We start from the raw sequence: 13,149 nt of genomic DNA, 5'->3' as shown, positions 1-13,149 counted from the left end.
TCTTTCTTGGGTGGTAGCACCTAATATGGAACCTAACATTGTATAACTACAGCATGGGTTATTTTTCCCTATATGCATCACCTTGCACTTATCCACATTAAAATTCATCTGCCATTTCGATGCCCAATTTTCTAATCTCACAAGGTCTTCCTGCAATTTATCACAGCTCCTATGAAGTACTGCTGCTAGAATTTTGGTAAGAGCCAGAGCAATAGACCACATAAAAGCAATGCTACAGCAACTGTGCTGACTTCCAGTTGAAAGCACTATAGTATTCAATACTCCCTGCCTTGTTTACAAGTGCATGAATAAACAGGCACCCAAATACTTTTCTCATCTTCTCTCCTCCTACACACCCACAAGAGAACTCCGGTCCTCCCAAATGGCCCTTCTTTCCTCTCCTCCTCTGGCCTCTGCTAAACTGTCCTGTACTAGAGATTTCATGCTTTCAGCCGTAGTGCACCAAACATTTGGAACAAGATACCACTACCCTTTCAGCGAGAGCCATGGTACTTCACTTTCACAAAAAAAGCGAAGGCATGGCTTTTCAGCCAGGTCTTCCATACTGAGACCCTATTTCCCCTTGAACTAAGTACCTGAACTTCTGATTAAGGACTTCAAGTTACACACTACTGGTTCCCAATGCTATTCTAACTGTAAATTTGTTTCCCACTGTAAGTTATTTCAGTTGTAATTGTCCGATTTAAATTTGCTGTAATCCGCCTTGAGGACATTCTGGGTAAAAGGTGGAATATCAATGTGCATAAATAAAAAATATATTTTTAAAGGAATCCAAAAAAGAAAGCTATAAAAGATGTAGAATATGAACTTTTGACATTACATGTCAAGTTCCTTCTTAAAAGAGCCAACTCATGTTCTTCAACTTTTTTTTTTTTGTCAGACTTTTCAACTGTGTCATTACCTACAAAGACTCTGGTTTTTCTCTAGGATCAATACAGCTACTGGAACGTTACACAACCAAAGTCTGACAATGTGGTGTAGGGGAATGAACAGAAAATGGGGGCATACGATACGCTCTTCATGTCATACATAACATACATAGTAATGACAGCAGATACAGACCAATGGTCCACTCACTCTGCCCAGTATTTTTTATTTATTTTATTTAAAAGTATTTCTATACCGTCTTTACAAACAATGTTTAGTCAAAACGGTTTACATATATCAAAATAAAATAAAAATAGAAGTTGAAATAAAAACAATTAAAATTAAAATAAGATCAATGATTGATTGAAAGTAAATTGACTTATAAAATATAAAATTACAAAAATTTTCATTAATATAAAATAACAAATTGTTTAAAATAAAGTAGGTAGCATAAAGAAATCAATAAACAGGACAAGAGAACGTTGGGTGCCTAACTGAATATATGTATTCTGGGAAGTGTGAAATGATTATTTTGTGAGTGGTATCTGAAATGCAGTTCGGAATAGGTGAGTTTTTAAAGATTTTTTGAAATGTTTAGGTAAGATGATTATGGTAGTAACTGCTGCTCCCTGAAGGTTACCCCATGCCTTCTTCTAAGGGTAGTAAGTGCCATTCTGTGCAGGTTGCACCCATGCCTTCTGTTAAGGGTAGTAGCTGCTGCTCCATGCAGGTTACCCTCATGCACCCTTTTCTTCATGTCCATCCTCAAGCTGTAGGGATCCATAGTATTTTTCCCATGCCCTTTTGAAATTGTTTACTGTTTTCATCCTCACCACCATTTCCAGGAGGGTAGTCCAGGCATCTACCACCCTCTCCATGAAGGCATATTTCTGGGTGCTTTTTCTGAGTCGTCCCCCCTGGAGTTTCTTATTGTGACCCCCAAGGTCTACAGTTTCCTTTCTGATGGAAAAATTTGAAGTTCGTGCATCATGCAAACCTTTCAGGTCTCTGAAGGTCTGTATCATATCTCCCCTGCACCTCCTCTCCTCCAGGGTGTACATATTCAGATCCTTCAGCCTCTCCTCATAAGTCTTCTGTTACAGATCCCAATAAATTTGTTCAAACACGTCAACCAGCGATGATGTAATAAATTAGCTTTCACTCTTGCCACATGCCCATTTTAAACAAAACCAATTATTTGATGTAAACTTTTTTCTTTATAGAAAAGTAAAAAAAATAAAATAAGCAGATTTTTCTTTTTATTTAAAGTTTGTGTCATCATAGAAAGCATATATCGATTAACTCAACATCATTACAACACATTTCTGGTATTTATACATTGATAAGGTAACTTCTCAATTCCCTCCCTCCCCACCCACCATCTCTATTGAGGCATTTACATGGGTGGGCTCACCATAGTGCCAAAACACAAATAATAATAAAGTATAATAATAATAGCAGCAATAATAACAATAAAAAAGATGAGAAGGATACTAGAAGTGATAATGAAGATATATTAGAACTATTAACATGAGATTACAATACCCTTAATATACTAAGGTCAGCTTATAACCTATAGGTAGGGAGAAGAACCAATACTCATCCACCTCTAATCCTTAGTCACGGTTCTATAACCATACGGTGACTAAATCAACTCAAACTTACTAATCGTTTCTTTCATTATTAATCTGGTCAAATTGTTAACAGCTGATAAGGGTGCTGCCTCCTGGTTTTTTCTCTCTCTCAAGCTTTAATATGTATGGGAGGTTCCCGCAATTCTTAATTCAGAATAGCATATCATTTATAAATGATCCCCTTAGCCCTATCAGTAGTACTACGTAAGTATTCCAAGAAGGATTTCCCCAAAGATAAACTCTCTTATCTTCCCTGAGCTCAAGAAATGCCGAATCTGTGCATAAGCAAATATTTCTTCATTCGTCATGTCAAATGTACTCACAAGAGTATCAAAAGAAAAAAAAGTAAACAGCATGCAAACCGTATGTCTCAGTTTTAACTTTTTTCCCCCCATAGCATTAACAAATTCAATTACTGGCGCACCTGCACACAACCCAGTGACAAGCGTGCATACGGAAGCCAGAAGCTCCCAACCTAAAACCAAGGGGTTGGATTGAAACAAGCCTAACACAAAGGATTCTTTTTATCATTCTCTACAAAGCTTCTGCTATGAACACACCTGAGGCTTCAAAGCTTTGATGGAGTTCTGCAGGCAGTAAATTCATGCAGGAGTGACCAATCTCACACTGGACACTTAACTACTGCGTGTGGTTAACTCATAAGTGCCAGATGAGGCTCATTTCAGAAATAATGAAAAGATTTAAAAACAAAAACAAAACCAGGAACTCTAAAGCTCTGCACTATTTCCAAAGAAAGACAATCTAAGAGGAGTTCTTAGGGTACTTAAGCAATTCATTTAAACTGAAACTCAAAAGTGTAATAAGATGCAGTTTCCATGTTAAAAAAACAAAAAACGCAGCCACAGAGCTAGGCAGGATTCACATTAAAACCATCCAAATGCATTACTTGTTATTTCCCACAATAACCAGGAGGAAAAAAAAAACTTGACATCTTCATCAGCTACAACAAAAATCATATGGGGTACAGTGGGTCCTGCCAGGAGATACTACTGCAAAATGCTCAATAAAGGGAAGCACTGAATCTCTCTGTTCTGGGTTAACAAGACTGACTCACTGCAGAAACTGGTCATGCTGGGAAGCAAAAACAGGCGGCCAGCCCAGTGGCAGGCTGTGCATGGCCAAGCAGAGCTCTTGATTTGATGCCCAGGCCAGTCGGGACTGGGAATGCTATGGGAGTAGTGTTCATAGCCCCTGCTAGATGGAGAGAGACCCAAGTCAATGCACAACAGTGACACCTAGCGGCCGGATTTAGAGTCCAGGATTGTAGAGTCCCACAAGAGCCTTGGTGCTTGACCCCCCCTGGCCAAGATCTTGCTGCTGCAATGACTTGGGCTAAGTGAATTTAAGAGGGGACATAAAATAAATGAAATATCTCCAAGTAGTTGTGAATATAGGTTCAGGGCACCAGACCCCAGCTCTGCTTCTGATTGAGTTGGAAGCCCAAAGGACCAGGAAGAAACTGCTGTGCCAAAAAAAAAAAAAAGCAGGTGCCTTGTTTTCTTTAGCCAATACCATGCTAAAAAAAAAATGAACAAAATGCTTTACAATTCCAAACTTAAGTCGGAATTAATTTGGTCAGAAAGAAGTTTAGTGTTTCAAACTTCGCCCCCTCATGGACTGAGATACTGCATAATGCAGGGGCGGCCAACTCCAGTCCTGAAGTGGTGCAAAGAGGCCTGGGTTTTCAGGACATCCAGACTGAATACGCATGAGAGAGATCTGCTCTCATTCGAGGCAATGCATGCAAATCGACCTCATGAAAACCAGAGCTGTTTGTTGCACTCAAAGTCAAGACCACTCCTGGTGAGGGCTTAAAAACCATGGGATCCCAAAACTGAAACTCGGAATCCAACCACTTTTCCAAGCAATGCGTCTGAGGCAGAGCAGTATCTGTCCCTGCCCCTTATGGCCTGTACCTTCAACCCTGCAACTGTGTCCGTTATTATAAATCTGATGATCCCCGGCCGTGACAGGAAATCGGATAATTTGGCTAGGCCTCTTCCTGAGGGGGATGTAGCCAGCAGGGGGATGTATAAAACAGCAACATACAACCTGGTAACCCTTCTACTTTCTAGACAATGTGCAGCTCTGGTGTCCTCACATCCAACAAGACATTTAACCAGGCAGGGTTTGGGCTTATTAATACGATTAAGACAGAGCTGTTGAGGCCAGGTACTTACTGGAAATAGGAATGCAGCCAGAGCTGTTTCTGTGCAGTCTGTATGCTATATGGAAGAGAGCCACCCGCTGGCAAAACAAAAAAACAAATTCCTATTAGAATCAGAAAAGGCACAGAAAAACCTTTTGAACACACCATCCCGCTAAGTCGTGCAGGGTGACAGTAGGGAAACTGAAAGCTTGGCAGCTAATTACCCTGGCTGGGCTGAAGTAACACGAATTCAAGATATCATAATTCACATTCCCAAAATGCTGAAAGGGGAGACGCTAATTGTCAGAAGGTGGAGGGAAGCCCAGCTGGCAAGAGAGGGGGAGAACCAGACCTCCCCCTGTTTGTCATCTGGGGTTGGGAAAAGGGAGGGGATATCTGCAATTGTGCTTTAATCACTGCTTGGGTGGCAGGAGGAAACAGTTTGTTAATCTTTGGGGGGGGGGGGGGGGGAAAACCAAACAACACCGAGTCAAAAGAAGAAGTGGTGCAACAAAATTAAATAATAGCACACATGGACTCAAAATTTAAAAAATGAATATCTGAAAAATAGGATTTTGAGCAACAGCAACTAGAATAATACTGAAAAATGTAAATTGAGGGTTAGGTGAGAAGAGCAGTCATATTGCCCCGTGCTTAATATCATTTTATATGCTTCGGGGTCTTTACAATCATAATGGTCATAGCCACACCATCACCACCTTATTTTCTGTTTTATTGAAATCTATGCAAATAGAGTGAAACCAAAAATCCCCTCCCCTTGTGTTTAAAAGTCTTTATCCATAAGAGAATTGCAGTGTCCTGGTATTGCTCAGCAAAAACCAGCTGGATAAAGACTTTTTTTTAAACACAAGGGAAGGAATTTTTGGTTTCACTCTATTTGCATAGATTTCAATAAAACAGAAAATAAGGTGGTGATGGTGTGGCTATGACCATTATGATTGTAAAGACCCCGAAGCATATAAAATGATATTAAGCATGGGGCAATATGACTGCTCTTCTCACCTAACCCTCAATTTACATTTTTCAGTATTATTCTAGATTCTATTTTTTAGAGATTCATTTTTTAAATTTTGAATCACTTTGGGCTATTATTCTGTTTTTGCTTTTTGTCACCCCCCCCCTTTAGATGAATATGGGATGAAGGGAAAAAAAACAAACCGCGATCACCAGTTGGTTTTTGCTTTTTCTTTTCCTACAAAAAAAAAAAAAAAAAAGGACAATTTACCAGAGCTAACCAGTAAAGTTTAACCAAGGAACCCAGGTGCACTAAATCAAAGTGGTCACATTTTGACTGGCTAGATTTAGCTAGATATTCAGTCGGTCGTATAATCGGCTAGAGATAACCAGACCCATATACCTAGTGACTTTAGTGACCTCGCTTAAACTATGTATTTTAACTCAAACATGCTATGGCACGATGTTCATCTGCAGTGCAATGACGCTTTTCCAGGAAGGCTGGGAACGTCTCAGTGCATTTTTAGCAAAATATGGGGTGTCTGCTAAACCATATAGTTTGCATAATTTCAACACACATGCCTACTGCTGCACCAGATAACCAACTGCATAAAAATCAATTTTCTGGCACGGCATCTGAACCAACAGTGCACTACTAACACAAATACAAGTCATTACCGGGATATCCTTCCAGGCTGGTTCTCACATTATTCACAGAGGGGTAGACCTAAGTGGCAAAAAATATAAACAGGTACTTTGGTTGACTAAAACCAGATAACAGGAAAGCGACGTCAACATTTGACAATGTAAATTAGCCCACAAGACAGAATGTTTGGCGACCACACGCAGAAAACCCTCAGCTTGATAACACTCTTGACTTGGTAGACACTCATGCTCTACCACACTCTCTGCTCCTCCTCTATGATTTTTGTCTGACCATGGGCAGGCCCCAAGTCACAAGCCAGATTGGAAGTGGGGGTGTGAAGCAGATTGGAGAAGAAAGGCAACGTGCCTTGTAAGACAACCCCCCCTCCCCCAAGTTCCACTGGTAATTTACAGCTGTCAAACCCTCGGCAATCCCCGAGAAGCCTCGATGACCACCTGTAGTCAGCAATGATAAATTTATATTAAAAAAAAGGGAGAGGAAAAAATTGCCACAAGATTGCACAGGCTATACTATTAGCATTACAAAAAGCAAGACGTTTTATTTTGTTCTCTGGCTGGCCCAACAGGTGGAATATGCCAAAACAATTTGGGGGCAATCATCAAAAGTTGCCCGCATTGGTGCAAACTCTATGGGTACTTTTATCTGTGGAGTTTGCACCAATAATCAAAGCAAAAATATGCTGGTCGCTCTGCTTTGATTGTTGTCTAATGAAAAATTACCCGTGGAGATTTGATCCTGCTTTCTCTGCGGGTAATTCTTCACAACAAGACACCACGTGGCTTCCTGTATAAACAAAACTACGTACGCTGTTCCATTCACTGCTGTCTCCATAGGGTGCAGCTAAAAATACGTGCGTTACTGAAAACCACGTGTGCTTTTACCTGCCCACAGGGTGGGCAATAAGCAAAGGCAGTGGGTTTTTACCTGCGCAAATGGGATCTCCGATTACTGCTTCTGTTATTGCAGATCCCCCAGCTGACGCTTCCCATACTGGCAAAGGTTCCTTCTGTACTGATGCATTTATTTGATTTAAATTCCGCCTTTCAGGCGCTTCAAAGCGGATTACATTCAGGCACTGCAGCTATTTTCTCTGAGCCTAGGTAAAAACAACTAACTAAAAGCCGGTTACCCAAAGGTCTTATCTTAATGTGCGTGTACTGAAAAGCTGTCTGCAATTAGGACTGCAACTGAGTGGCTCCATGTTTGACTTATTCAGAGTAACTCCTGGGCAATTTAATGTGCAGAAAATCCAAGAGAGGATTTCTGATTCACAAGCATACAGTTTTTTAAAAATATTTTGATCAAGGAGTCGAGCTGTAACGCTGGCTGGTTATGCCTCTGGTCTGTAATAGCTAAAACAGCCCTATCGGCAGGGGCTACTTCATAAAGAGCATGAAACGGTATTCGTGGACATCACCACTACAGGGAACAGAAGGCTCCCTCATATCCATAAACGAAGATCATTAATAAAGGAAGTATGACCGCAAGGAACATTCCCACCTCATCAGCAATGAAGAGCAGAGATTAAAAGTAAAAAGAATGCTGCTATCCAACACGGAATGAAAAATAACGTGATATTTACCAAATGAAGTGGAGTCTCATGTTTTGGTAGACTCTTTACTCTTCCTCCAAGCGCAACCAAGCTCTCTTTAAACTCTGAACACAGCCACTTGGATTGGTCAGCACCCACGGACCCAATGCTTGAGAACTGGCCTATCACAGGCCAGGATTCATCTGCAGATGTCCCTGTATTTTCTCTCAAAAGCTGTGGGAGAAATTGGAAATTGGAAATATATGTTAAGAGATTTCTAAGCTGTAAAACCTATCTAGTAGCTAAAACAAAATTAGATAAAATACTGTTCAGTCATTTATTCATAAGAACATAAGATTTGCAATACTACCGTGTTTCCCCGATAGTAAGACAGCCCTGATAGTAAGACGTACCTGTCATTTAAAAAAAAAATTATTTTTAAATACCTGTCGGAGGGCCGCGTGGGTCCAGGCGGCTGGCGGCGGGAGCCGGGTGGTCGCGTGTTAAATCTAGGCCGCGGGCGGGTGGGCGCTTGTTCCAGGCGGCGGCGGCGGCGGGGGGGGGGGGGGGGGGGGCGGGTGGACGCGCGTTAGTTCGAGACGGCCGGCGGGCGGCCGCGTGTTAAATCTAGGCCGGGTCGCACAGGCGCGCATTCATTCACTGCCGGTGGGGGCTGCGATTCGGCGCTCAAGGCAGTCACATGCTGTGACGTCACGGCATGTGACTGCCTTGAGCGCCGAAAGCAGCTGGCATCACCCCAAGGTCTCTCTCCTGCTCCGTGCACATCAGCCTTTCTCCCCCCATCGAATACAGTTCATTCGGATTTCCATTCCCCATATGCATGACTTTGCACTTCTTGGCATTGAATGTCAGCTGCCATGTCTTCGACCACTCTTCCATCTTCCTTAAATCCCGTCTCATTCTCTCCACTCCTTCCGGCGAGTCCACTCTGTTGCAGATCTTAGTGTCATCCGCAAAAAGACATACCTTACCTTCTATCCCTTCTGCAATGTCGCTCACAAAGATATTGAAAAGGACCGGTCCCAACACCGATCCCTGCGGTACACCGCTTAAAACCGCTCTCTCTTCAGAGAGAGTTCCATTTACCATCACACATTGTCTTCTGTCCGTCAACCAGTTTGCAATCCAGGCCACCACCTCGGCACTCACTCCTAAGCTTTTCATTTTATTCACCAGTCTCCTGTGCGGGACAGTGTCAAAAGCTTTGCTGAAATCCAAGTAGATGACATCGAGTGCTCTTCCTCGATCCAATTCCTTGGTTACCCAGTCAAAAAAGTCAATCAGATTTGTCTGACAGGATCTTCCCCTGGTGAATCCATGCTGCATCTGGTCCATCAATTCTCCGGACTGTAGATAGTTCACTATTCTCTCTTTCAACAGTGACTCCATTACTTTTCCCACCACCGAAGTGAGGCTAACCGGTCTGTAGTTACCAGCCTCTTCTCTGTTCCCACTCTTGTGAAGCGGGACCACCACCGCTCTCCTCCAATCATTCGGCACCACTCCCGTTTCTAGGGATCTATTGAATAGGTCACACAGCGGACCCGCCAGCACATCTCTGAGCTCCCTCAGTATTCTGGGATGAACTTCATCAGGCCCCATGGCTTTGTCCACTTTCAGTTTCACCAGCTCTTCCCATACATTTTCTACTGTGAATGGAGTTACATCTACTCCATTCCCCTCCAGTTTCTTGTTAACTAGTGTCGGTCCTTCTCCAGGGTCCTCTTTAGTGAACACAGAACTGAAGTATTCATTTAATATTTCTGCCATTTCTTCGTCTCTCTCCACACATTGATCCTTTCCACCTTTCAATTTCACTATACCACTTTGAACTTTTCTCTTTTCACTGATGTATCTGAAAAATGTTTTGTTACCACTCTTTACCTCTTTGGCAATCCTCTCTTCCGCTTGACTTTTTGCCATCTTGATTAATTTCTTCGTCTCCCTCAGTTCTACCAGATATTCTTCTTTGTGTTCCTCCTTTTGGGATCTTTTATATTTCTTGAACGCTGTTCTTTTAGCCCTTATGTTCTTATGTTCTTAAGCCACGGAAGGTCCTGCTGGGTTTCTCCACGCCGAAAGAATGGCTTTGCTTGCCAATAGAAAGATTTTTGTAATCCATAATATTTGAGCATTTTTCCCTTTGAATGTGGGTGGAAATATTCCAAATAATGCCGGTAGGGGAGAATAAGGAATCTTGAAACCCAAAACGCCGTTTGTATATCGAAATACTTTTTTCCAGAAAATTTGTAGGACTTGACAACTCCACAAAGAGTGACCCAGGTGTGCTCCTGGAGAATGGCATTTAATACAGTCTGAGTCAGTAAACCCTGCCAGGAACGCCTGGTGTTGTGAAATATACATCCAATATAGGATATGAATCGGGTTTCTCTTAATAATATATTGCTAGTTACTCGCGGAGTTGTTGCAAATGCGGCTTTAAACGCCTCAGGAGTAATGGCATAAGTAAGCTCTTGTCGCCATTTGAGTCGTACCTCATCCATCACCCATGGTTTGTGGGCGGACTCCAAGTACTTGTAATAATAAGAAATTTAATGTTTTTGGGGGCGATCCAGGTCAAACCAGACCTGGAAAAAGCTCCATTTGGGATTGGAGAAGTCCAGGTTCCCAAGTGTGCGGACGTAATGTCGAGCTTGATGATACTGAAGAAAGCGTTAGGGGAGATCCCAAAGGATTGACATAGCACTGGAAAATCCATCAGTGAACCATCAGCCTGAAACAATTGGGCAATGCAGAATAGGTTTTTCTTTTCCCACTCCAGGAAGCGGGAGGCTCCCAAACCCGCTGGAAATGCCTTGCTGCCCCCAAGTGGAAGAAATGGGGAGATATCTGTTGGTAGAGAGCCTTTCTTCAGAAGCCATTTCCATGTCTGCCGCAGTGGTTGAAGTAGTAGTCCCAAGTTGATGCATGGTGTCAGTGATGCACATGGTATATGGAGAGCAAATCTTGGCGAAATAGGGGATAATAGTTGAGCTTCAAATCTTGCATCAGAAAAAAAACCTGGAACCCTTTTTAAAAACTGGCGTTATATTGATCACCTTCCAGTTTTCAGTTCTCTGAGATGTATACCATCTGGTCCAGGTGATTTGCTACTCTTTAGTTTGTCAATTTGCCCTAGTACATCTTCCAAGCTCAGTGAGATTTATTTCAATTTTTCTGAATCTTCACCTTTGAATATCATTTCTAGCACGGGTATCTCTCTTACATCTTCCTCAGTGAAACTGAAGTAAAGAATTCGTCCTCTCTGGGCACCCCTTTTACCCCTCGATCATCTAATGGTCCAACTGACTCCCTCATAGGCTTTTTACTTACAATATCCCCGAAAACGTTTTTTGGTTTTTTTTTAGTTAAATCATTTTTTATTGAAATGGAAAGATATCAACAAGAACAAATAGCAAACATTTTCACGTTGACATATACAGTGTTCCCTCCCAGGCCACTCCGAAATCATGTTATAAAAATTGGGCGTCCATGTGTGCGCGCCAGCTAGCGCTCGCACATGGACGCCCACGCGCAATTTTTTAAAAATCTACTCCTCATCCAGAACACGTTTGATGAATCAAATTATGAAATTGTGTTAATGTGAGCAGTTCTGGAGAGATCCATTTTTACAAAATACATTTCTTAGCAAGCTATATCAGTAATCTACACTATCATTTTGCATACTTATTAGGGAAAACAATACCCCTGGTGTCATCTCAAAGAAAAAGGTTCAATGTAAACGCTAAAGATATGTTAGTCATGCGAAGTAGGTGCTGACAAAATGAGCAAATGGCTGGGCAAGTCCAAAATTTGTGTCCAAGGGTGCTGCAATCACCACCACACTTGGGGCACCAACACTGCCTAAGTTCCCCAATTTACAAGCTTGTGTGGAGGTTATATATGATCTGTGTAAACATTTAAATTGTAATTCCTGAAGGGGGGTATGCACTGATCGGGTCTGTGCATGCCTAAAACAGCCTTTATAGTATGCTGAGGTCAATTTGGTTCCTAGTTCTTTGTTCCAGCTGTCTACCAGGGCATCTCAACAGGGAGGAGCTTGATGCTTCGCTAGCAACTTGTACCAAAAGACAACGTATGGCAAGTGGGATCGTCTACATCCAGAACATCTCAAGGCATTCAAGAAAAGTTTAAAAACATGGCTTTTTAAACAAGCATTTTACAAAGAGAGACGAGAGAATAGAGAGAAATTATTCGGGGAAAAGACAGAAAGGCACCGACCCAGGGTACTTAGAACTTTACAGTAGATTAGTCTATGAACTCTACACCACAATAAGCTTAACTATAAAACTATGTGTGATAAAACTACCCGTGTAAGTACCTTGGTACAATTGGTCATGAACTACTTTGCTAAATAACTATGTCTAATGATATATTGTAACCGAACCTTTGACGGCACCTGTTAGAATGTACTATAGTACACTTTCACCTACATTAAATATGTGCCTACATGTAAACCGTTGCGATGGTATTTAAACTTAGCAACGGTATAGGAAAGTTTTTAAATAAATAAAATAAACAAACATCTGAAAAAGAAGTTCCCAAGCATGGTTAGGAGGATCTGGCAGGTTCAGGGTCTGTACATAATGACGTATTTGCAGTTACGCATAAAAATGCTGCGCTGGGAGGTCATAATTCTCCTGGAGAGTTTGAAGAGAATGTGCAGTATTGAAACCATCCACGATGTGGACAATGGCCCGCGGTCCTTTGTCCTGCCAGATCCTGCAAACTTTGTTTTGCATACCAGGCAGGAAATCTCTGTTCCCCAATATCGGCAAAACACAGGTATGCAGACGAGGAAACCTGAGCTGTCGAAGAACCAACGCCATGCTGCAATAGTAGGTCTTATCAGCACATTATAAACGAAGATGAATGGGGAGCATTTGATGAGTCCTAAGTAGAACATAGGAAAGGTGTAGGGGCTTAACATAAAACTGTTCAACTACCAAGGGCGTATAGAAGTTAGTGCCCATAAGCCAATCAGCTGCATGCCATATTTGACATGCTCCTTTGTAGGTTTTTATATTCGCCAAGCCCCATCTGCCCATTTTTCTTAGGCAACGAAGTTTAGCTGGAAAAGTTTTTATAATGAGTTTTGCTTTCACTGCAAGACAGAATTTTTAAAAGTGACTTTGCCTTCTTTATCAATGCTTTGCATGTAACTTACCAGTGATTATTCTGTTTCCCGTTTTCTTCATTTGGATCTCTCTTCCATTTTTTGAAAGATGTTCTTTTAGCTATT

At 41.8% G+C, this 13,149-nt stretch overlaps 1 protein-coding gene across 2 annotated transcripts in view; it reads right to left on the bottom strand.

Moving 5' to 3' along the window:
• The window catches only part of TDP1 (tyrosyl-DNA phosphodiesterase 1), a 298,041-nt gene that overhangs the window by 202,374 nt on the left and 82,518 nt on the right, over positions 1-13,149 (bottom strand). For both annotated transcript variants that reach the window (XM_029597773.1, XM_029597774.1), the window contains 3 exons: positions 7,917-8,099; positions 6,346-6,394; positions 4,724-4,790 (listed from right to left, as the gene is read on the bottom strand). In XM_029597773.1, coding sequence (XP_029453633.1) covers positions 4,724-4,790; positions 6,346-6,394; positions 7,917-8,099 — 299 coding nt within the window. The remainder of the gene's footprint in view (positions 1-4,723; positions 4,791-6,345; positions 6,395-7,916; positions 8,100-13,149) is intronic.

Source organism: Rhinatrema bivittatum, chromosome 4 (assembly GCF_901001135.1).
Source record: "Rhinatrema bivittatum chromosome 4, aRhiBiv1.1, whole genome shotgun sequence".
In the NCBI taxonomy this organism is placed as follows: Eukaryota; Metazoa; Chordata; class Amphibia; order Gymnophiona; family Rhinatrematidae; genus Rhinatrema; species Rhinatrema bivittatum.
Note: the sequence above shows the minus strand (reverse complement) of the source record. Positions and strands in the feature narration are given on the sequence as shown.